Source organism: Daldinia loculata, assembly GCF_022478755.1.
Source record: "Daldinia loculata strain CBS 113971 unplaced genomic scaffold F4817scaffold_125, whole genome shotgun sequence".
In the NCBI taxonomy this organism is placed as follows: domain Eukaryota; kingdom Fungi; phylum Ascomycota; class Sordariomycetes; order Xylariales; family Hypoxylaceae; genus Daldinia; species Daldinia loculata.
The window spans coordinates 1-24,899 of NW_026054979.1; the positions used below are offsets into that span (position 1 = coordinate 1).

The following is a 24,899-nucleotide window of genomic DNA, read 5'->3' on the forward strand; positions in this document are numbered from 1 at the left end:
TCTGGCGTGGTGGCACGTGACCCTGTGGGATGAGAGGCTAAATTTCGGAAAAACGATATGAGGGGATGGGGGATGACATAAGGGGATGACATAAGGGATGACATAAGCCTTGCTAAAAGTCGGGCTCTTGTGGTCCCCACAAGGGGGGCCCTCGGTTTATCTTAAGGAATTCTATATGCGGTATATGGATCTTGAACCACAGGTAGGTACTACCTATGTAGGTACCTGCCTCATAACCTTTTATCTTGGTGAGTCGAAGCACTTGCGGCTGAAGTAACTCCCTTAGGTACCTCGTACCTCAGATAGTTGCTACGACAAATTCTAAAGCCCCTTCCTTCTTTCTCTCCTCTTATTTAGAGTTGAGTGCCGTATTGGGCAATCACCAACTCGCTAGCTACCTAGGTAGGTAGGTACATATGCGGACAGCTTCACCTTACATGTAGTGGATGCGGTGTCAATATTGAACTTCCTACATTACATCTCACAACCTACTAAACTGAATAGTAACGATAAACACAATATCTACAATCGCAACCAAGACGCGTCAAGATGCGTTTCCTACAGGCACTCTTCACTGCCATCGGCCTCATAGTCTTGGCCGAAGCTGCGAAGCATCACCTTATAGTCGGAACCTTTAGTACCAACTTCCTCTACACTGTCGAGTATGATGACGCGGCCGAGACCCTGAAACTCGTCAAGAATACTACCACCAACGCAGGTAGCGCCTGGATCGCTCTAAGCGTAAGTCTATAACCTAAAAATATTAAACTGAACAGTGACAGTCACACGTTCCTGGACTAACTTGCAATAATCATAGCATGACAAGAAGAACTTGTACGGAACCGACTGGAACGCAGACGAAGCTTCTTTCGTTAGCTACAGCCTGAAAGATGCCAAGTCTATTAAGTACGAGACTAGAGTGTTCGGAGATCCTGAATGCCGAGGCAAGAAAAGCATCTTCGTCGCTGCTTATCCCAAAGCACCCTATAGGTATGTAACATATGTCTTATTCCCTTATATATGCCTTATCAAATTGCTAACCCCCATCCCCACAGTGTGTATGGCAATTATTTCTACGGTGATGCGAAGTGCGGTATGGTCATGTCGGTATATGACAATGGAACTCTTCACGCCGCACTACAACAGTACGAGTACGCGGACGATTCTGCTGTAACTGGAACCTCATTCAGCGCTGATTCGAAGTACCTCTACTCGGCCGATGACGGTGGTAACTCCATCTGGGTCCATGCCGTCACCGAAAACGACGGCAGTCTTAACTTCCTCTCGCGAGTTGACATGCCTGTGAAAGGTGCAGACCCTCGTCATATTTTCGCCCACCCGAAAGGGCAATACGTCTACACCGTCTGGGAGGGAACTAGCGAAGTTGCGCAGCTCATGACCAGCGACCTCGGCAAACTATATCTCCTACAGCAAACGTATCCCCTTATCAAGGACGGTGACAAGGCGTCAGATTTCTGGGCTCACGAGGTTGCCCTTTCCGCCAACAACAAGTACCTCTGGGCAAGCAATGGCGCATCCAATCCGAACCACAAGGGATACATTTCAGCTATCAGTGTCAACGACGAAGGCCTCCTCGGCGACCAGCTCTTCCTCACCCATACTACCTCAAGCGGTGGTTCTGCCAATGCTATTGCCCCAAGCTCGTTCGACGACAGAATTGTTGCCACAACTGATAACTCGACAGGCTTTGTTGAGATATGGAAGATGAATGATGACAAGTCTGGGGCAAAGGTAGTAGCTCATCTAGATATTGACGACGGCGGTGGATGCTGTGCCAACGCTGTTTGGTACTCGTAGTTTTGTTACGATGTCTAGTCACTTCTCAGTTGATTGGCTTTCATTGATGCAGGTGGGGTAGCTATGTAGCATCTCGTAGATAGATGCATCTGAGCAATACAAAATGACTTGCCATATCATCCTACTTCTGTGCTTATAAGCTTACCTTATGCCAAGACAATTATATTGCATTCATTGATTGCATAAACTTAGCATGGGGTAATAATCGCGTGCAAAGCGGGGAGCGGTCTTACGTAATAAAGCCTCTTATCTCACTAAATATTTCCTTTTAGGACTCGTCAAACCTGAAGCTTTGGACTTGAGACTAGCTTCATTGTTACGCCTACATTTGATCTATTATATTATATCGAGCGGGAATATGACCTCGAGCGTCCCGATGGATCAGCAAAGGATTTCAGTGCTTTTTGTTTGCCTTGGCAACATATGTAGATCCACCATGGCTGAGGGAGTCTTTCGATCTATCGTGAAGGATCGGTCATCTCCCTACTACAATCTCGTAGATAGAGTGGATTCTTGCGGGACAGGTGCGAATAACTACTATGTCTTATATATAGTCCTTGCGACCTAGGAGGTCCCGTGCTAATATTATCGTAATAGGTGGATACCATACTGGCGACGAACCCGACTCTAGAACGATGTCAACCCTCGAAAGCCACGGCATTACGAACTACACGCACGCAGCGCGTAAGGTTAGTCTGAATCTAGGATCTAGTCCCATCAGTAAGATACGGCAATGAGGCTAATCTATTAAATGGTCTACAGCTCCGTGATAGTGACTTTCGAGAATTTGACTATATATTTGCAATGGATAAAGCGAACCTAGAAGATCTCAATCGATGGAGGGGTAGAAGCAAAAATTCTTCTACCTCTAAGGCGCAGGTAATGCTATTTGGCGAGTTCTCCGGCACGGGCCGTAAGGAAGTAGTGCGAGATCCTTACTACGTCGGTCAGGATGCCTTTGAAAAAGCATATGAACAGTGCAAGAGATTCTCGACAAACTTTCTAGAGCAAACATTTCCCGATGCCGGTAAGACGACGGCATGAGTCTGATAATACCCAATATTTGTTTTCCTGTCTAGATCATAGGCGGGCCAATAGACGTTATGAGCATACGACGGAGTCTGTGGATAATGACAGGATCTATAGAGACGAGTAACGATAGATCATGTCTGGTAGTCCTCTTCCGTAGGTAGTTCTATTACAATATCAGCTGGGCAAATATAGATCAAGCTCCTGAGTACCTGGGCTGGTAGGGTAATAGAAACAGAGAGTTGCTGTCGTCTTACAAGCTGCAACCTGCAAGCTGCAACCTTGAGATTGAGGCCCTGATCGGCTCGAATTTTAAGCTATGCTTACAGAGAAAATAAATACACGTCGGTCCCACATATATTGTATGGGGCTGCGATGTACCAATCTTCCCTACTTCCATTTGATCTATGATTATGTAATAAAGCTGATTTTGGACTACCTATTTTACCTACCTTATATAATCTGTCTTTTTACCGACAACTTTAGGTAGGATCTCTGGTCAATTTTGATATCCTTGAGTAGCCTGAGAGCTGTGATTGTAGCAAATATAAACGCTTTCTTTTTCCGGTCCATTTTAGTCGAGATATCGTTGAAAAAGGCTTGAAAATAGCCTCGAAAACGTCTATTTTTTGCTGTAAGATAGGTTTACCAACCTGTCTTATTTCAAGGTGGCTTACAGAGCCCAAAAAGGTAAAAAGTGGCCCGCTAAACCTTTTTAAGCCTAGTATATTACCCTTACTAGTGCGGTACATAGCTTACAGGGGCTTACAGCAGTTTTTATGGGCTCACGAAAAATTAGCGCTTGAATCACTGCCCAAATAGGCAAAGTGCTACAGGGGTATTTTTTTTTAGTACGATTTTTTATTCTGTAAGCCCTTGTAAACGCTGTAAGCCTACCTTAGAAAATCGAGCCGATCAGGGCCTGAATCTATTTATGAAACAAGCCAATAAAGTTGGCGAATGCCCGTTGAAAGTTAGAACAGTGCGGATCTAAGTCGTATTGGTGTAAGATTTTTGGGGGCTAAAATGGAATCTTCCCTCAGCCTCAGCTCAGCCCCCTAGAATACAGGACGAGGAGTATCACATGTTTATCGACAAGCTTTGCGTCTTTTGTTAAGATGGTTTCTGCCAACTTATTCTGATTTATGATTTAAGTGTTGGATAAATATATTAAGCCTTGTGATTAATGACTACCTGAGGGACCTAGGTATTTATTACATGCCGTATACCGACGTTGAAAATTACCTATTCTTGAAATTACCTTTTTCTTTCATGATGCGGTCTAATCACTGGCCTGTAGCTAGGTACCTAAGGCGCTTAAGGCGAACAAGGGGCTCGTTGGCGCTGTTTTCATTGGAACCGAAAATAGCGGGACGGGGCTCGAAAAGTGACCAACCACAGTTGGTATCGACTAACCGCTGCCATCTTGCGGGGAATATCTCATTTGTACCTTTAACCATTGGTGGTACCTAGGACTAGGTACGTACTTTGTTAGGCGACGGACCCCTCGCGCCCCACCAATCTGCCCCATCCCCTGAAGCCTTTGGGTCTACATGCAACTTCCCCTCCCCCTCGACTCCTCGACTCCTCAAGATGACTTGCCCATTTGAGTTACACAGCGCATATTTTCTTTCTTTGACACATCACCGTCGCTATTCTGCCTTGGGGGTCATTTTGATCTTTTCTTTTTATGCTACCCCTTGGAGCTACATCGCCCCATTAGTTTCATTAGAAGTTTGGTCGACGTAGTAGTTTTGCAAGCCGTCTTCCTTTCTTGGGGGTTTATTATTAAATAGTATCCCGTCCCATCACATCGTCCATAAGCTTCGCTTATTATCCGTTCATCTAGTCGTCTCCCGTCAGCTTTGTCGTCATTATATCTATTAACGATCGGCTTTCTTCTTTGATACTTAGATACCGGTTCCATTGTTAAAGAGGTCCATCGATTCCCGATTGGATTATTGCCGTCCTTTGCTTTAACCAGACACAACGTCGAACCGATTCTTGTCGCAACCCAATTCGAGTAACCAAGCCCATATTAAGCGCAAAACCACAGATAATCTCCTAGAATAAGAGCGACCCTGAAGCTTAACTTCCATCATGTCCGACCTACAAGGACGCAAAGTCTTCAAGGTTTTCAACCAAGATTTTATCGTCGATGAACGGTATACCGTCACCAAGGAACTAGGACAAGGAGCGTACGGTATTGTTTGGTGCGTGCGCGGTTTAATTCAGGCCCTTCTCTGCCATAAATTCGGCGTAGAGTAGCTAATAGTTCGTTTACCATGAATAGCGCTGCAGTAAACAACCAGACAAACGAAGGTGTGGCCATCAAGAAGGTCACCAATGTCTTTAGCAAAAAGATCCTAGCTAAGCGCGCCCTGCGCGAGATCAAGCTCCTACAACACTTCCGAGGTCATCGCAACGTAAGACGTCGCTGTGCTTTGTCCCGTAATGCTGGATCCAGCAGCTATTAATATTGCAGAATGGGATTGCTGATATATTTGGATACTCAGATCACATGTCTTTACGATATGGACATTCCTCGACCGGAGAACTTTAACGAGACATATCTATACGAAGGTACGGAGCCAGCCTACACTACTAACAGTCCTCCTGCTTACTGGCTCGTTGCGCAGAACTAATGGAATGCGACTTGGCTGCTATCATTCGTTCCGGACAGCCCCTTACCGACGCCCACTTTCAATCATTCATCTACCAGATCCTTTGCGGCTTGAAATACATTCACTCGGCAAACGTCCTACACCGCGACCTGAAGCCGGGAAACCTACTTGTCAATGCTGATTGCGAACTGAAGATTTGCGACTTTGGTTTGGCCCGTGGCTTCTCGGTTGACCCTGAGGAAAACGCCGGTTATATGACTGAATATGTTGCCACGCGATGGTACCGTGCGCCCGAGATTATGTTAAGCTTCCAGAGTTATACCAAAGCTAGTGCGTGGATACCTTGCCTTGATTATGGTACCAGTTATTAACCTCTTTTAGTTGACGTTTGGTCCGTGGGGTGTATTCTCGCCGAACTCCTTGGTGGACGACCCTTTTTTAAGGGACGCGACTACGTCGATCAGCTCAACCAGATCCTCCACATCCTTGGAACACCTAACGAAGAGACCCTGCTGCGCATTGGTTCCTCTCGCGCCCAGGAATATGTCCGAAACTTGCCGTACATGGCTAAGAAGCCTTTCCCAACCCTATTTCCCAATGCTAACCCCGATGCGCTGGACCTCCTTGATCGCATGCTAGCGTTCGATCCATCTTCACGTATTAGCGTCGAACAGGCCTTGGAGCATCCCTATCTCCACATCTGGCATGACGCCTCTGACGAGCCAGACTGCCCCACCACCTTCAACTTCGACTTCGAGGTTGTTGACGATGTAGGTCACATGCGCGAAATGATCAAGGACGAGGTGTTCCGATTCCGACAACTAGTGCGCACCGCACCAGGAAGCGTCGGGCCGGCCGGTGGACCGCAGGCGGCGGCTGGTCAAGTGCCGATGCCCAGTGGTGGAAATTCGCAATGGAGCGCCGAAGATCCTCGACCCCAAGAATACACAAACCAGATGGGGTTAGAAGGGGAACTGCAGGGTGGCCTCGACGCTAGCGTTAGAAGATAGAATCTCTTCTCCCAGCGTCCTTGGGCGGGGGGAGGCATCGATGCCTCCAGAACGAAGGAGAGGTGCCAGAGTTTCCCAAGGCGATTTAGCCGCTACAATCAAAAAATTAGAAGTAAAGAGTATCTACAGTGGTAATATGGCGAGGGATCCTCAAAACGCGCCTGAGAGCGTGTTTACCCAGGTATTGTCTATTTTTGGAATGGATGAGAAGGTAAATTGGGCGACACGCCCAGCACCCCTCAGCGAATGAGAATTTCACGATGAAAGAAAATGGGGTTTCACTTTTTCTTGCCAGCCAAGAAAGAGCTTTAAATTAGTAATTTTCCGGTCATGGGTTACGATGAATCTTAAAAGAACAAGCTCTTTACAACGTTGGATTATGCAAGCGTGTATTGATACTACGTCTGGGAATAGGTCGACCGAGCACGTAAGCATTGAGCCGACGAGCCCAGATGGCAACATCTGTTCGTACCTATACCTATACCTTAACACGTGCAGAGCAAGGTGATACTCTCTAACATAACCCGTACATTTGTTTATTCCTATCAGTTGGAACGAATTGAAGCTGTCTTGGCAGTAGAAAAGGCTTATGTGCCACTTGTAGGTCTTCCAGGGGAGGCTAGGTCCCTCTTTAGATACATGCTATGCCTCGTAGTTTACTAATATCAGCTGAGCTTTTATATGAATTATAAGCTGCCTGGGTGACTGCTAGCCATCATTAACCACCGTGTCTTTTGTATCAGTGTAACCCATGGTTGGTGAGCCATTGCACACACCTCTGATACTAGCCTTATCCGCATTCATCTCCAGCCACCGTAATACTCGAGGACATCAAAGATATCTGTAGGAAAGCCCTATTCGCCATCCTCGAATACCTTTTAAGCTTAAGATACGGAGTTGACTCCGAGCTTAATGAAACTCGTATCAAGATGTGAACAATTCTTAAGGACAAGCATTAGTTATCCAATATTTCTGCCATTATATATATCCCTATATACACTAGCTCTCGTGCCGGGGAATAAGATACGAAAAACCAAAAAGGGGGTATATCCTGCCTTGCTTTTGAGAGTATTATGATGTAAGGACATAGACTATACATCGAAGTCACAGAAACTCCCGATGAAAAGTAAACATAACGGTAAGGGATGCCAGTCCAGCTTAAGAATGTATCGTCGCCCACGCGACCCTTATCCCCTCCTCCTCGTGTCGCAAACCAAACCGAAACGCCGTGATCTAGCCCCAGCCCACCAGGAACCCCTAGTCCAGCCCAATAGCAAATCAGATTCACCGCCTAAACTTTTCCTTGTTGTTGCTTTCCATTTCTTATTTTTCTTTCTCTAAAACCTGTCAGGTACGCTCAATTTTCGTAGATCCAGTATTGTGCAGCGTACGGTACGCTCTGCGTCTGGCCGGCACCGCTACATGGCTCGGGGTTTCCACCGGCAGTGAGTACGCGATACACAAGGCTTACGCCGATGCTCGTGCCTTTATCGCTTAGACGTAGCCAGTCTACGGCGCCGGTGGCCGGATCGACACCCTTATCGGCGTCGCTTGGTGCTGGTACACCCGCGTCCTTTTTCCCCTTGAACAGTTCACCATCGTCTGCGCCCGATAGGTCGAACGTGGGGGTGTTCGCCGCATCGAAGAAGTGATGTCCTAGGAACTTTAGAGGACTAGGTATACCCTCTACCGTTAGGTCTGCAGGTGCCGGAAATGGAGAGCCACCTTCTGCCGCCAGATTAACTGGCATATCTGTCTTGCGTAGTACCGTAGAAGCGAAGGTATCGAAATCATCTGCGGAGAGAGAAGACGGGGAGGCTCCAGGGTACAGGTCTGTGATCTCCCATACTACTGCTAGAGCACCAAAAGATGCGGCTGTGGCCCCTTCTGCGCTGCATGTATAGTTCTGAATCCCGTGACCAACGAGGATGTGCTTCAGTGTAGCGGCGTCGGGACCGGCGAGCTGGGTACCAGCTACGAGGATGTTAGTTCTGCTGTCCTCTTGTATGAACTATATGATGTATATAAATAGGAGTTGAGTTGAGTTGATCTACTTACAACCGGTGGTGGGCAGAGTAGGGACAGCTGCCACTGGAGGCGCAGGAGCAGGGTCGGTAGGGGTCGGGATAGTGCTGTTACTAACCCTACTACCGCATCTACGTCGTAGAGGGGAGGCGGAGGTGAGAGCTAGGGCCGATAATATGATGAACAAGCTTTTGGGATACATTTTGACAGTTCTAAATTTGAGTAGAAAGATGTACGTATGATCGAGAAAAAAGGCCTTAAAGAGAGTATTATAAGATAACCGGGCAAGACAGGACGAGAACGACAGCACAAAAGTACTTTTCAACAGTAAACAGGGTAGTGCAAGCGGTAGCTGAGGACGGTGTAATGTTTCTTGGCTGGCCGTGGCCGTGTGTCGTGTGGGTGGCGGGCGAATAGCCGGCCAGCGCTTAGGGATAGAAATAGCAGTATGCGAGTTGCATGCGCGTACGGTGGTATTTCCAAGGGTATGCAATGCAAGATGCGAGAGAATGGCTTCCCGAGCCGAGATTTGACGTGGTCTGTTGACTACCTAAATCGAAGGTGGAATACGAGCCCGAAAGAGAAGAAATAGCTCGGACGTAGGAACCCAGAAAGGATGCTTAAAAAACATAAATAAAGATAGGGAAGAAACCGATGAGAGTGATGATTTTGGTAATCGTAAACTTAGATCAAGGGATTTACAAGAGTTTATATCCAACAACTTGTCTCACATATCAACCATGGACTTTCTTTCTATGCTAGTAGATCTTCCAAGGTGACAATGCAGGATGAAGTATGTACTTTGTCTTTTCCTGTCGTGCAGCAAAACCCCAGCTGGATGAGATGGGTATGTTGACGCCATGGTCAAGGGTAGGTAGTGCTTGACAGGAGCCTCTAGCCGGGGTTGAAGAGAAATGTACTTCGGGCCTTGAGATAAAATAAAATAAAATAAAACACCGGGATGGCGTCCGTAGTGTCCACGCTAGAAACGGCGTGGCGGCTGACGGGAAAGGATATCCCCACACAGCGGGAGTAGGTACGCTGGACGGAAAGCAGGTGGCTTTTTGTGCAGAATGCAAAATGCTACCCATCCTTGGAAACGAGCTCTTTGTCTGGTTGTCTAGACCTTTAAGGATTGTCCAGGGTCTAACTTATTATGTCGAGTGTATGGGGACTGGTCCCGTCGGGCGAGGATCTCCCAAAGAGCTGGGGCCTCACGCCTTGCATATTCGGGCTGTCGGATGCCTGCTAGTTTTACTTCTCAACGTACAGCCTAGGTACTCTAGTGGAAGCAGAGAAGCATTAGCTATCAGTCTTGTTCCGGTGAACCATCCGCTTTCGTAAGGTGGTACAGATCATCGCATATATTTATGTAGGCAGGCTGCAATCCTCTGCTTCGTTGGAGGCCCTTAGGATTTGTACAGTCGTATGTACACTGGCTAGGTAGTCAAGGTGGCAGTGTTGCGTTCTCCGCGAAGACGCAATGGCAGCACAGAGGGTTCGCACCCGATGGCAATAAAGCAGGAGGGGTCGACAGTGAATGTCTCTAGGTAATCCCTAGGAGATATGACGAACTAGCTTGGGTGGGTAGATTGGCATTGATTCCTCCTGCTTTTAGCCTCAGGCCGTTCAAACACGACGATGACTGCTAACAGGGCTAAACCTGGGATCGGTTGACGTTTGCAATCTTGGTAGCTGGTCTAGCAACTTGACGGGGTGGCTGAGATTTCATAATATCTCAAAATGATGAGTGACGCTGAACCCTGCACATGTTACAAAAGGCTGCTGCTCACGAAGTGATGCAGGGACAGCACAGGTGAATTGCTAGGAGGGGAAGCATGTCTAGGTCATGTTGGCTGCCGTCAAATTAATTGAGCATCAGCGCGTTTCCGACCGGGGGCGCGGCTATCTAATGGCGTCTTCTTCTAGCTACTGCTGCTGTGATTTGTTCAGTGGTCAATATTGATAGCACCATCCAAGGTACAAATATTGAATTTAGAGTAACGAGCCGCAGGGGGGGTGATTAGGATTTCATTTCGATATAACCTCTGACTGGTTGAATAGGCGACCTCCCGCTGCTCTACTACCCACCTCTAACCTAACCCCAGTCAATCGAACCGGGAGCGAAGTTGGTTGGGAAGCAATTCTCGACAGAATTGACCGGGAAATAAGGAAGGGTGTTAATGAGCAGTTCATCCAAGTTTTCCGAAGAAGTCTTAAGAGATTCCTCACAATTACCAGATCTGACAGCATAGATCCGCAATCCTGACGTGAAATCTATGTTATATAAGCTTACGAAGTTGTTAGGAATCATTTCTATCGGCAGACACTCCGAACCATTTCTAGCATCCATTATATTTAAGCGACTTCTATACTAGATGACCACGATGTATTTGTGCTACATAGGCTTGGGCTTTTGGCTTGCCTTTTATTTACTGCATACATTAGCGTCTCGAATTTTATCAGTGCTGAATACTGTCACAGAGAAAAAATCCACGCCATGTTATGACAGCATAATCGAATCTGGTACTCCCTGCATTCTTGTGCCACCTAACTGCATCAAATCGGTCCTAAGATGAAAAAAATACATATCATTATGAAGACTGAGCTTAATGCGATAATGAATCCTTCAGAATAGATGGCTATGTCCAAGCGTAGTATCGCCCAGGTAATCGGGATAATCTCAAATATGCCTAGCCCTACTGCAATATCCTATAGGTAGAGTATCTCAGGATAGTGAACCGAATTGCAGAAGCTTAGATACACGCGTTTACTAGCAGTTGGGGTGTTCCATCGATGCACCATGCCGATTCACATCAAGATACAACAAACACCTCGCATTGCTTGTTTTAATTCACATCAATGTCCAACCCCTTTTCAGAGATAGGATAGTATTTACTTCGTCTTATGCACTGGACTTAAATGAAGCTAAGGTAGTTCGGCACGCATTCGAAAGGATGTTTCGTTTCAAGCCCGTTCGCTATGTTTGACGTTTCGTCCTAGCGCAACATGGGATAGATTCCTCGTGTACTGCCTCTTTTCGATTTGCCAATCCAATATCTTCAATTCCTCAATTCCTAAACCGGTTACATGGCCACAAGGTAGTGCCTTACACCGTAGCCTTAGTATAGCGAACCCCTTTAACTCGATAGCAATACAAATAACTAATTGAATCCTTCGATGCAACCCAGGAAAAGAAAACCCCTTGCTGCCGTATGTAGGGCTAGTACTAACCTTAAGTAAACCCAGTATGATGAAACACGCTCTGATCATCTCGGGATCGGAGGTTTGAGGCGACGGTATCACAATATTGTATGTATTTGATGTTGATGTTGTAATGGCTAAGTTACAGGAGGGAGGATCTAACTTTATATACATGTGGGTACCCCACATATGACAGACGGGCTGGCTCTTAATAATCCACACATTGTTAGTCTCGACTAATATAATCTCCCCTCACCGGTAGGGAATTTACGGAGTAAAGTTACCGACGCTTCGGATCCAACAATTCAGATGGTGGTTAATGCCTGTTAATATTAACAGGGAGTACAATTAAATAACGAGGGAGGCATAGGCCAACTTCAGCCTCGAGCCTTGCTCTATTACACCTTACATAGGTAATTAAGTACTTACATACGTAACATACTACGTAACTTAGCGTTCAGAAGACCGACGAGCATCACGATCCCCCTTTAACTAGCGCCTACATTGTGTTTGATTGCATCTCGCATCGCTTTCAACACTTTTGGATTTGTAATGCTATAGCTCTATCTCCTTAGAATAGGCTAAGCCGATGATTCACTACGATATACCTGGTTTAACGCATCTGTCTTCATGTATCACACCTCAAATAAATCTCAACCCGCCATCTTTCACTTATGAGACAAATTCGGCAAGGTAGGTACTTTAGCATATTAGCTAGCTGACGAACTTCTCCCCTCTTAGTAGGTTAATCTGAAGACGACGTATTAGGAGGACACCCCTGGTCAAGTACAAGCGCGGCAACCGGCGCAAGCTGAACCAGGCGGACTTCGCATCCATTCAACTACGGAACCTGTATCGGCATTGTGCATATGGCGTTACTTGTCTTGCTATTTGAAGAGCCATCGGGTGTGTTTTTCCTTATACGGAGAGGCACATATTAGTCCGTAACAGTGGTACGAGTATGGGCAATCATTTGCTGCGGATACGCGAGTTGGCCGCGCTTGATATGCGACCATGAGCCCGCCATACCCGAGACCTCCCAGTTATACTTGGAAAAAGGATATACCTATCCCTAACTATACGCAACTGTGCCAGAGCATCTATAGGCTCAGGATAACTCAGCGGCGTTTGTCACCGCCTCGGTGATGCAGAAAGGTCGCTTAATCGGCCGCTTAAGCGGAACTTGTCAGGTAGTTTTACGTCTAGCCTAACGCACAGCCATCCACGCCGTGGGTTTGGCTTCTGACATTGAGTCTCGCTGTCGGATGCACACGATTCGCAGTGAATGCAGCTAAACACCAACAATCTGACGTCTGTGTTTGTTCTTAGCATCTTTTCCCCGTTGGGAACCACATTTCCCTTTCGATGGTTCAGTTAACATTCGGATGTAGGTATCAAGAGTCCGACCAACCATAGATATGTTATATCAATATCTTACGAGCACTACTTAATAATTTACGTCGAGGGATTGTTATTCTAGTCTATACAAGTGTGACTTCTCACTTCGGTACATACCTCCTATGCTTATGTAGTCGACTGACATTGGAGGATCAATCGGGATAGTTGAGCCAGTATCCAAAAGCGTTTTAGTATAGGTTTTTCGTTGGTAGACAACAGGTCTTGAATCTTTGACCGTAAAACCCAACTCCTTAGTCCAGTGACTCCGTCTTGCTACACGAAATTACAACCTACACGTTACGAACCCTCCATCATCCATACTACAAGAAGTTGGCCTTCGCCTAACAAATCCGCTTTGCTCTATGAGTTGAGACAATCGATAACTACTTAGGCATTAGTTTATATATATCTTTAATGTTCATATAATGAAGAGCGATAAACCATGCTACCACATAATTTCTTTCATATACAGGTACCTTTCTTACAATGATTCCAAACGCTAGTTATCACATAAGGAAAGATACTTTCGATGTGATTTAAGGGGCATGAGCCGGAATATACCTAGGTACGTAGGTAGTTATGACTTCGGTCGAAATGTACCTAACGATTGTCTCCCAGAAATTTAAAACTACTAGGCAATGCTCCCTAGCATAGGTACGCATGTATATGATGGGATACCATTCTTTAGTGACGAGAACTCAACCCGAACCGCCGTTGGTTAAAAGCTAAATGGGCGGTAAACATAACCAATACTCAACCGGGCTTCAATTTCATAAACTTATCTAAGCCGAAACTTTCACGAAGTCCCATAGCGTACCATCCCCAGTAGTCTCGATTAGCCTAAAATCATTGCTGACAGTGATCTTCCAGAGCTCATCGTCATGTCTCTTAAGTAACATGTAACCACCATGGGGGTGCTTTCTAGCACAGAAATATTCATGTTCCTTGTGATGCTTGTGTTCCGCCCAAATGTTCTTATTTGTATCGTGTCCCATATACGTCGCAGACACCGGGCTCCGGAATCCCAGCCAACCCTGAGTCTCGACGCATATCCAGTGCCATCCACCCTGGTCGCCAATATTCTCTCGCACACAAAGATTTCCTTCGACGAGAGTAATGTATCGGCCAGTATTTCGCTCCCGGATGGCGAACGTCTGGTCAGGAAATGGCGGTGTGTCTTTTGCCTCTATTTTGTGTATTGAGCATGAGCAGGAATGCTCCATTCGATCGGTACTGGACATTGTATGTGTTGGTGTTACCATGCCAATATCTGGCGTGGATTGACAGTATTCAGATTCGGGAGCAGAGCAAAGATCGGAATGCGTGGTAGACATTGATCTGGACTTTTCTGGTATTCTTAGATGTGGAAGGAGGAAAGAGGGGTTTAATATCGTGTAAGTGGGTGTAAGTCAGTCTGTCAGATAAATACGTACTTAGGTATGCAGATGACTAAATCAAACCCGAAGAAGAATACTATCGAATGGAAATATCCAGTAAGTTGTTGTTCGATCTCCAACTGTTGGTAGGTGATCCACGCCACCTGATTGGTCACCTGGCAACGGGACTGATTAGGGCCACGACTCGACAATCAACAAGGGCCACAGCATTATGACCGGTTACCCTCACATTTACGGTTTGCAAATTGGAGACCAACAGCAAACACTCTTGTTTACAATCGAGAATCGGATGTCCTTTTTTTAATGTAAAAGGAAAATCGCGATTAATATGGCATAAACAAGATGATCCTTTCCCTAATACGATTTGAGAATTTAATCTCCGGATTTCTCTAAAAGCCCAGAGTTGCCAGAGTTCCGGCAAGTTTATATTTTAGGAACACCTTGAGTGTTGATGCCCCGGCACAGACTATGAAAGGTTCATTTTTGAGCGGTGTTTATGCAATAGTACAGTACCTATAGCTATGAAGTCGAATAAAAATGACCACCAAAGACCAGAGCCTTGTTTGGCTGAGAGGATGGACAAAATATTACTTAACTTGCTTTTGCCATCTATTCGATCCTAAAAGCAGAGAGTTATACATATTGAGGGCGCCTCAGTAACCGACTCTTAACTTAAGATCCCTAAATGCCCCCATCTTGAAAACATTTGAGAAGTAAAGGTAGTTTTCTCTCTCGATTTTGCCATTCATTATGAAGAAAATTAATTTTTATGAAGATATTATTAGGTCGCAGTTAGACTTCGCGCAGCTTCAGTTCCTGCAATCCTGCCAAATACGGCACACTCGAGCAGTGATGAGCCGCCAAGCCTGTTATCTCCATGTATGCCTCCAGTAATCTCGCCCGCGGCCCAGATCCCCGGTATTGGCGTTGACTTGCCTTCATCTGCCAACCGGAGAACTCTGGCTTTCGTATCGAGCGCCACTCCACCCATTGTGAAGTGAACCACAGGCGTCACTGTCCCGACGCATACCTCTTCCTCGCGATTAGCTTCACCAGGAGGCAATTTCCAATGTCCAAAAGACTTCCTCCCGAATGGATCCTCTTCATGTTTTGAGACCATGGTTGCGTACTTGTCTATCGAGGCGATGATTTCCGGAGCAAGGTCTTTTACTTTGATTTTCTGTACCAGGCCTTTCCACAGGTAAAACTTAATGTGAGATGCTGCAGCCTCGCATGCACCTGGATCTAGAAGGAGAATTACTTCCCAGTGTCTCATTGATTTGTCCGTTGATTGCGGAAGAGCCATGATTGCACTGCTAACGACATCACGGGTATTTAGCTCGTTAACGAACCGTTCCCCATAACTAGAAAGTAGAATACCGCCTTCGCCTCGAAGAGCTTCAGCGGCTAAGAATAGTTGTGATGTACTAGTGGGTTTAGCGTCTGAGGGCTTATGAGAAGGACCATCATTCTTAGGAGGGACGACACTGTACGAAATACCGGTGCCCTTTGGGAAAACGAAGCCTGTTGGGTGAATCTGTACGCTGTCCATGTCCACAAGTGTGGCTCCGATTGCGGAGAGCAAGCCGTGCGAGGCGGGTCGTTCCTCGTTTGTGGACGGCATGCCCGCTAGGTCGGGACGATATTTGGCTAACAGGCCGTGTGCATCACCGGCAAATCCACCCACTGCGAAGACGACTGGGCCTTCAAGCTTGTGTGTCTGGCCGTCGGACGTATGGTAGCTCACTCCCTTAACCGCACCACCATCTTCGGTGAGCAATTCCTTCACTTCTGCGGAGTTCTCTAATGTGAAGTCGGGGTGGGCCTTTATCTTGTTCAACAGCGCGGAAACGATGGCTGCACCCGGGGGTAGATCTCCGCCACCACGGTGAGTTCTCGGGACCGAGTGGCCCCCAAGCTGTGCAACGACACTTAAATCGACCTTTAATTCGTCCGCAAGCCAGTTCACTGCACTCTCGGACTGGCTAGTTAGTATCTCGACTAAAGCCTTACGTTCTATGCCCGGAGGATTGTTCTCGGTAAATCTGCTCCCAGCAGAACGCACTGTATCTGCGTAGAAGCTGTCGTCCGTGGGAATATTCAGGTCTCGCTGAAACCTTGTACCTGCACCGTTGATACCCGAGGAGGCCTTGATACTATTCCCACCCGGCTTAGGTGCGCGGTCAAGCAAGCGAACAGTGGCACCCGCCCGAAGCGCTTCATGAGCAGCGGACAGTCCCGCAAGGCCAGAGCCAACGACAATCACGGGCTTCCTTGCTGCGGTTGGCATTGTCGCGAATAAGGAGTTAGATAGTCTGTGGAAAACAACGCCCGGATTAGGTCGAAAGAAGACCATACATAAGATCGCAGTGAGAAAGCCAATGAGGAAATAGATGAACAGTAGACAACGGCGGCTTCGTCTCACTCGTATGGGCATGTTTAAATGAAATTAGCTTAGGGAATAGACCACTGATTGATGGGCCATTTTTATTGCATTAGGTATTCGAGTAAGACTACTAAGTCAGCACTGGCGCAGATGACTGACATCATCGTATGATAGCTAACGATAACTTATCGTACGATGTGTGGGATGAGAAAGGAGCGCCACATCTTGTCCGTCGTTAGTTTCCGGCTGCTCAGAGCGAATTATGAGGGCCGCACAACATGACACGGACTCGGACGATGAGCCCGAATATCATCGGGTCGAAATAACTGTTAAAATACCGTATCCCCCGGGTTTTTACCACCATATTCTCGCTACGGGTTCGGTCCACCCGACCGGTACGGTTGACCAGACAAGCCACTATGCCAAAATGAAAAAAATAATCGTATACTAAACTAAAATTGGTAGGAAGTCATTTACCACATGTTGGTATGACAAGGTATAAGTGATGGTATACACTTAATAAAAAATGACATAAATGAGGCTATTACAATGATTATTATTAACTTAATAATAAATTATATGTATGGGTATTATTTGTAAAAATTAAGGTTTTATATATAAATAAATTATATATTACCACGTAATTATTTTTACATAATAATATTTTAATATAATAATTAATTAACATTTAATATTAGTAACTTTTTTTTTTTTTTTTTTATATAATGTAATTATAAATTTAATATTAACAATTTTTTTTTTTTTTTTTACTTTTAATCCGTTTTTTTTATATTATAACGTAATTGTTAATAAATTTTGTAATAACATGTAATAAATTTAAGTTAATTTAAATAAGTTAAATTAAATTAAAACGGTTAAATTTTTTATATATAATTAAATTTATATAATTGTTTTAAATTAATTATTTTTTTTAAATGTAAATTATTTTACGAAATAAACGTATTTAATAATTTTAAGGTTTTTTTAAAAGTTATTTTATTAAAAAAATAAAATTATTTTAAATTATTTAAAATTTTAATTAAAGTATTAATATAAATATAATTTTTAAAATATATAATAAAACACCGGTTATATAACCATGTCATATAATTAAAGTTATGTTTATATATATTGTTTAAAAATTAATTTATATATATATAAATAAATATTTTTTATTTAATAAATTTCCCATTTTTTTTATTTAATTAAATATAATTAATTAAATTATTTTATTTAAATTATTTTATTATTTTTTATTTTTTGTATTATGTAATATATAATAATATTATTGTTATTTTAATATTAATTAATGATTAATTTATAAGTTAATTATAAAATAATAAAAAAAAACTTGTTAAAATTTTATTATAATTTAAAATGGTAATAATAAAAAAAAGGTATATTAATTAGGAAAAATATATATATAATAACTTTAAAAATAATAATTTAAATGCAAATTAAATTAAAAAAACAAGTTTAAAAGTTATAAATATATATTATGTAAAAAGATTTATTATATATAATAATAATTTTATTTTAAATGACTTTAAACCAAAAATTTAAATTGGTTTAAAAGGTTATACTTTTTTAATTACACCATTTTTTAACCAATCATAACCCTGGAATAACCTTTTAAAACAATATCGAATTTTTGGTTTAAAACTTTATTAAAACTTACTTTTTTAAAAATTAAATTTATAACATAAAAAATCATTAAAATCATTATTATAATTATTATAATATTAACGCGTTTTTATAATAAATAATAAACTATATAATTATCATTAACTTTATTATTAAATTTATTGATTAAATATACGTATTTTAAATTAAAATTAATTATAACATTAACCGTAACACCGGTTATATCGGTCATAACGCATCGGTTATAACACGCGTTATAATACGCGTTAAAACATAATATTTAAAAAAATAAAACTATATAAATATATAAAAAAAAAGCTTAAATAATATTATTAAATTAAAATTAAAATAAAAGATATTTTATACGTAATATTATATTATTAATTAATTTATTAATTATATTATTAATTATATTAATTTTTTACCATTTTTTTATTAAATGTTTTTTTTAACGTTAAAATTTAATATATAATAACGTAATATCGTATAAATATAAAAAAAAATTAAAAAAATACAAAAAAAATTAACATTAAAATTAAATTATTATAATAAAAGTTATTTTATATATTATTGTAATTTATTAAATCGTTAAAAATATTATTTTTTATTTTTTATTAATAATTTTATACCAAATGTTTTTTATAGGTTTAAAATAACCTTAAATTTGAATTTGTAAAACGTTTCGTTTATAACTTATAAATACAATTACATAAGCCATGCGTTACGTGGCGTTTATGGCGCCGATAAGCGTGGGCGGGCGTAACCCGTTTATAAAACAAATTTAAGTTTAAAGTTATTTAAAATAATAATAATTAATATAATAAAAATCTTTAAAATATGTTTTAAATAAACTTTAATAATTAAAACGTAATAATATTTAATAAAATTAATTAATTATTAAAAAAAAATATAAAAAAATATTTTATAAATTATAAATTATATATGTTTAAAAGTAAATTATTTAATTAAAGGTTTTATGATATATTAAATATAAAAAGTTTTTCGGCGTTTTTATAAAAAGTAATAAAAAATTACGTAAAAAAAACATATTTATTTTAATATTAAATTTATAATATATTAAAAAGTTAAAAAGTATAATAAATAAATTTATAATATTAATATAATAATTGTAATTATTAAATTTATTAATAATTAAATTAAAAAAATTAAATTAATTAATATTAAAAATATAATTAAATTTATTAATAAGATTTTTAAAATAATTAATAAATAAAAGTAAAAAGGTAATAAAATTAAAAAATAATTAAAAGGTAATTAATTTATTAAATTATATAAAAAAGTTAATATTTTATTTAAAAGTAAAATTTAAATAAATAACGTATAAAAAGTTATTATTAGTAATAATTTAATAACCATTTTTGTATTTACTTTTAATAAATCAAGTGTATATATATTAATTTATTTAATTTTAAATAAATTAATTATATATAATTTAATATTTAATAAATTAACCGTATATATATTTATTTTTAATAAATAACCAATTAAATGCCCATTTATTATTAATATAAAATTATTATATAATTATATATTACGGTTAATAAAAAAATATTAAAATTAAATAAATTAATTTTAAATATATTAATTTTAAATATAAATGTATTAACTTTTACAAAAAAAGTATTAATAGTTAATATATTAATTATTAATAAAAAAATACCAACCGTATTAATTATATTAACCTTTTTAACTTTAAAAATATTAATATTTTATAAATTATTTTTTTTTATATTAACTTTTTTTATATTAACCTTTTTTATATTAACTTTTTTCGTATTAACTTTTAATATAATATTATATAAATTAATACTTTAAAAGTTAATTTTAAATAAACCAAATTAATTTATTATAAATATTTGTTAACTTTATTAAAATATATAATTATAACGATAATAAATTTAAAGTAAAAAAATATAATATATTAAATGAAAAAATAAAAGTGTTTAAAAATATATATAATAAAATTAAAGTAAAAAAGTGCAATTATTACGAAACGTTTTTTATAATATTAAAAAAATATGTATTATAATATTATTATAATTATTTTGCAAAAAAAGGATTAATTTTATAAAAAATAATTATTTGTTTTAAAAATATATTTTATATTATAAAAAATGTGTAAATATATATATAAAAATTTATAATAATAATTATTTATAATATTATAAATGAAAATTTAAATGATATTTTAATAATATATTTTAAAATATTTATTTTAAAAATTTAATATATATATAAAAAAATAATAACCAATTATATTAATAAATATTATTTAATATAAAAGATATTTAACGTTATATAAAAACATTTAACGTTTAATAATATATTAATACGTTTAATAATTATATTTAATAGTTTTTACGTTAAATTTTAAAATATAACTAAAATTACATAAAAATGTTAAATTTAAAAAAATTAAATGATAAAAATAAATATTTAATATTAAACCGATTAAACGTATTAAAATAATAAATATTTAAAGTAATTACGATTTTATTAAAATAAACCGTAAAAAAAACATTATAATAAATATAACGGTAAAAAGAAATATTTTATATGCGAAAAACTTAAGTGTTAATTTATAAAACACTTTATTAAAAAACGATAAAAAAAGTATAAATAATAACGAAAATACGTATAAAAGTAAAGATTTAAAAATACAAAAAAAGATTTCGAAAATTTTTAATTAAATATAAAAAGATTAATAATAAATATAATAATAAAAACGAAAAAAATAATTATAATATATGGTTTTTAAAACATAATTATAATAATAATTTATTAAATAAATATTAGATATTATTATTTTTTAATTAATATTTTATAATATATAATAAAGTTAATAATTATTAAATAATAAATATTTTTACAAATTAAATTATATATTATACGTTTATAAAATCGGACGTATTTAATAAATTAAAATATTTTGAAATTTTAATAGTTTTTTACTTAAAAAACCAATATTTATATATATTTTAAGGTATATTACTTAATATAAAAACAGTAAACGTATTAATAAAAGGAAAATTTTAAATGTAAATTTTATAACAAATATATTTTTACATTAAAATAAATATAATAATAATTAAATATTATTTAATTTATTTTAATAATAATTTAAATTAACGAAATTTAAGAATTATTTATGTATTTATTTTATTTAAAATTATTTTATTTTATATTATATTTTTTAATATATCATTTTTATTATATTTAAAAGATATAAACTAATTTAATATATTTTTTAATAATATAAAAAATGTGTTAACTTATAAAAAAAAAATTATTTTATTATCCAAAAATGGGGATATTTATAGTTTTTATTAAATAATCGAAAAATAAACAATTATATATTATTATTTTATAAAAATTAAGTTTTATTAAATTTATTAACGATTTAATTATTTTATAATAAAATGACTTTATAATATTTTAAATAAAACAAGATATAATAAATTAAATAAAATTATTATTAAAAAAATTAATAAATATTATCATTAATGTTAAATGTATAAAAATGCATTAAAAAAATTTAAATTTATAATAAAAGATAATATTAATTTTAACTATAATGTATATGTTAACGTAATGTACATTAAAAATAAATCAATGTTTTATATTATTAATAAAATAACGTTATTTTAAACAGTAAAATTCTTAAAAAATATAATTATTAAATATATTTAAAATACGTTAAAAATAATATAAATAAATAATTATTTTAAACCGTTTAATAAACTTATATTTAATATAAATATAAATTTTATTGTAAATAAATTTGTAATTAATGTAAAAGAATTATTAATTATAATTAAAAAAATGTTAATTAAAATATATAATTTAATTAAATAATTAAAACGGTATTATAAACCAATATAATGTATATATAAAGTTATATTAAAAAATCTTTAAAATATTTAAACGGATATATATTACGTTTTATAAATAATTATTAAAATAATTAACAATATAATAAAATTAAATAGTTTCGTTTTTACATTATTTGTGTTTAATATATATTTTAAATTGGTTAAAAGTTTATTATTTACTTTTTTAATAATAATATATACCGCAATTATGTAAAAAGTAATAAAAAAGATATAAAAATTTAAAATATAATAATAAGTAAACAATATATTAAATATAAAAAATAAACTAAACATAATAAATATATTAAAACTTTTTTTACAATTAAAAATATAAATATATTAAAAAAATAAAAGTTAAATAAAACTTTATAAATTCATTATATATAATAATAAAGTATATATTATTAAAGTTAATAATAAATTAATTAAATTTTATATTATTATTGTAAAATTTTATTATTAAAATAAAATAATTAATTTTTTAAATAATAAAAGTAATAATTTTAACCGTAATTTTAATTTTAACGGTATAACAAATAATTTTATATTAAAAATTAAAGCATTAATAATTAAAAGATTATGGGAATAATTGTTAAACAATAAAAATAAACTTAAAAAAGTTAATAATGTAAATTATTTATTTTTAAAAAAAATTATAAATGTAAAATTTACGGTAAAATTTTATAAAAAAAAAAAGATTATTATGTTAAAACAATTATTTAAAAAATTTAATAAATAAGAAATTAAAGGATTAATCGGAAAAAATATATTTTTATTTAAACGATATAATAAAAAAAAGCACGGAAATATTTATTTATTTAATTTAAAAATTATTTATAAAATTAAAAAAAAAGTAATTAATAAATTATATAAAAAATTAAAACTTATTATATAAAAATATAATAATAAAAGTAAAAAAATAATATTTATTTAATCTTTAATAATATAACGCTTTAATTAATAAATCGTTATTACGTTTATATTTTCTTTAATTGTAAAAGATAAAAAAATTATAATATAATTATAAAATATAACTTAAACGTATATATAGTTTAATATAAACTTAAACCGGATAATTATTATAAAGTTATTAAAAAAATTAAAGTACATATTTTTTAAAGTAATAATAATAATTATAATTAAACCTTTTTATAAAATTCCCGAAATAAAAATACATTAATGGTTTATATATTTTAAATATTATAAAAAAAAACTTTTTATAATTATATTATTATATAACTTATATCTTTTAATATTAAACTTAATAAAACCATTTAAACTAATTATAATGTAAATAAATAATATGTTAAAAGTATCGAATAAAATATTTAATAAATTAAAAAACAAAAAAATACAAAAGGTAAACTTAATGGTAAAACTTAAATTATACCTTTTAAAAAAAAACGCTATAATTTTTAATAAATATATAATATTAAAAGATTTAAAAGGTAATATCCATTTATATTAAAAAAATTAAAGTAAAAAAATTAAAATTATAAAAGTCGGTATAAACATATTATAATAATATATGTAACAAAAAGCCCGTAATATTTATATAACTATTATATACCAATTAAAAACAACGTTTAATATGTTTAAAACGGCGTAACATTAAAAACCGGGTAAAAATAAAATTACCAGATTTAATAAAAGATTTTAATAATAATTTAATAACTTTTAACATGGCTTTTAATACGTTTTATTAGATTTAACAATAGTTAAAATATTTGTTTTTATAAACAAATTATTTATAAATAATAAAAATTTAAATTTTTAAATTAATTACAAAATATTTATTATTAATAAAATTAACAATAATAAGATTTTTATTATAAAAAGTAATTTAATTTATTAAAGTTTAATAAAATGTAAATAAATTATTAAAAACGTTTTAATAAATAAAATATATATTATAATTTACGGCGTAAATATAGTTATGGTAATTAATATAACGGTAACGTTAATTTTTAAAAAATTAAAACTTTTGTTTATTTTAATAATCGTGTATATTGATTTATTTTTATTTTATAAATGTATTGTTAAATTTGGAATAACAAAAAAAAAACGGTTAATAATTAATATAATATTATTATAATAATTATATAAACGATAAAAAATAAATAATATTAAATAAATTTATAAAAAAAATAATCCGGTTAATATTATAATTAAATTAAATGTTAATAAAACGTTAAAAATATTTATTAATATTAATTATTTTATTATAAGGTTATAAAGTTAAGTTAAAAAAAATTAAAAACGTAATTAAAAAACGTTGTTAAAACATTAAAACTTAATAAAAACTTTTATTTTTAACTTATTATTACGGCAATCCCACGTTTAACAAAAATAATAAAATAAATATCGAACTTATTAAAAAATGACCATAAAAATTGTTTATTTATTAAAAAAAAAAAGCTATTAATAAAAAAAATATTTAATATATAAATTAAAATATATTTTAAAATATA

General features: G+C 35.6%; 6 protein-coding genes across 6 annotated transcripts; 3 read left to right on the forward strand and 3 right to left on the reverse strand.

Annotated features, from left to right (window-relative positions):
• The first annotated feature begins 63 nt into the window (after positions 1-63).
• F4817DRAFT_355024 (Lactonase, 7-bladed beta-propeller-domain-containing protein) lies at positions 64-1,937 on the forward strand. Its single transcript, XM_049305608.1, has 4 exons — positions 64-406; positions 505-741; positions 818-990; positions 1,056-1,937. The coding sequence occupies exons 2-4, from the start codon at positions 550-552 to the stop codon at positions 1,816-1,818; spliced, it is 1,128 nt and encodes a 375-aa protein (XP_049153424.1). The 5' UTR covers positions 64-406; positions 505-549; the 3' UTR covers positions 1,819-1,937.
• Positions 1,938-1,955: 18 nt separating this feature from the next.
• F4817DRAFT_355027 (LMWPc-domain-containing protein) lies at positions 1,956-3,272 on the forward strand. The gene is made up of 3 exons (XM_049305609.1): positions 1,956-2,342; positions 2,416-2,507; positions 2,581-3,272. The coding sequence occupies exons 1-3, from the start codon at positions 2,177-2,179 to the stop codon at positions 2,860-2,862; spliced, it is 540 nt and encodes a 179-aa protein (XP_049153425.1). The 5' UTR covers positions 1,956-2,176; the 3' UTR covers positions 2,863-3,272.
• A 1,081-nt stretch (positions 3,273-4,353) lies between these two features.
• F4817DRAFT_40126 (mitogen-activated protein kinase mkc1) lies at positions 4,354-6,609 on the forward strand. Its single transcript, XM_049307418.1, has 5 exons — positions 4,354-5,060; positions 5,141-5,273; positions 5,364-5,430; positions 5,487-5,801; positions 5,853-6,609. Exons 1-5 carry the CDS (start codon positions 4,948-4,950, stop codon positions 6,479-6,481), a joined length of 1,257 nt encoding a protein of 418 aa, XP_049153426.1. The 5' UTR covers positions 4,354-4,947; the 3' UTR covers positions 6,482-6,609.
• Positions 6,610-7,838: 1,229 nt separating this feature from the next.
• Positions 7,839-8,708, reverse strand: F4817DRAFT_321561 (uncharacterized protein; the record flags this gene model as incomplete). Its single annotated transcript, XM_049301298.1, has 2 exons — positions 7,839-8,455; positions 8,540-8,708. 2 exons carry the CDS (start codon positions 8,706-8,708, stop codon positions 7,839-7,841), a joined length of 786 nt encoding a protein of 261 aa, XP_049153427.1.
• Positions 8,709-13,724: 5,016 nt separating this feature from the next.
• On the reverse strand, positions 13,725-15,014 carry F4817DRAFT_355064 (uncharacterized protein). Its single transcript, XM_049305610.1, has 3 exons — positions 14,649-15,014; positions 14,542-14,581; positions 13,725-14,456 (listed from the first exon to the last, which is right to left on the reverse strand). Exon 3 carries the CDS (start codon positions 14,440-14,442, stop codon positions 13,891-13,893), a length of 552 nt encoding a protein of 183 aa, XP_049153428.1. The 5' UTR covers positions 14,443-14,456; positions 14,542-14,581; positions 14,649-15,014; the 3' UTR covers positions 13,725-13,890.
• Positions 14,972-17,433, reverse strand: F4817DRAFT_355066 (Flavocytochrome c). Its single transcript, XM_049305611.1, has one exon. It carries the CDS (start codon positions 16,940-16,942, stop codon positions 15,287-15,289), a length of 1,656 nt encoding a protein of 551 aa, XP_049153429.1. The 5' UTR covers positions 16,943-17,433; the 3' UTR covers positions 14,972-15,286.
• Positions 17,434-24,899: the final 7,466 nt, after the last annotated feature.

Excerpts from the sequence above, each read along its gene's own strand:
- F4817DRAFT_355066 (XM_049305611.1), bottom strand. The coding sequence starts at position 16,942 with ATGCCCATACGAGTGAGACGAAGCCGCCGTTGTCTACTGTTCATCTAT.
- F4817DRAFT_355027 (XM_049305609.1), top strand. The coding sequence starts at position 2,177 with ATGACCTCGAGCGTCCCGATGGATCAGCAAAGGATTTCAGTGCTTTTT. Across the intron at positions 2,343-2,415 it reads AGTGGATTCTTGCGGGACAG|GTGGATACCATACTGGCGAC; the intron begins GTGCGAATAACT and ends TTATCGTAATAG. Across the intron at positions 2,508-2,580 it reads ACACGCACGCAGCGCGTAAG|CTCCGTGATAGTGACTTTCG; the intron begins GTTAGTCTGAAT and ends AATGGTCTACAG.
- F4817DRAFT_355064 (XM_049305610.1), bottom strand. The coding sequence starts at position 14,442 with ATGTCTACCACGCATTCCGATCTTTGCTCTGCTCCCGAATCTGAATAC.
- F4817DRAFT_40126 (XM_049307418.1), top strand. The coding sequence starts at position 4,948 with ATGTCCGACCTACAAGGACGCAAAGTCTTCAAGGTTTTCAACCAAGAT. Across the intron at positions 5,061-5,140 it reads GGAGCGTACGGTATTGTTTG|CGCTGCAGTAAACAACCAGA; the intron begins GTGCGTGCGCGG and ends TACCATGAATAG. Across the intron at positions 5,802-5,852 it reads CCAGAGTTATACCAAAGCTA|TTGACGTTTGGTCCGTGGGG; the intron begins GTGCGTGGATAC and ends AACCTCTTTTAG.
- F4817DRAFT_355024 (XM_049305608.1), top strand. The coding sequence starts at position 550 with ATGCGTTTCCTACAGGCACTCTTCACTGCCATCGGCCTCATAGTCTTG. Across the intron at positions 742-817 it reads GCGCCTGGATCGCTCTAAGC|CATGACAAGAAGAACTTGTA; the intron begins GTAAGTCTATAA and ends CAATAATCATAG. Across the intron at positions 991-1,055 it reads TATCCCAAAGCACCCTATAG|TGTGTATGGCAATTATTTCT; the intron begins GTATGTAACATA and ends CCATCCCCACAG.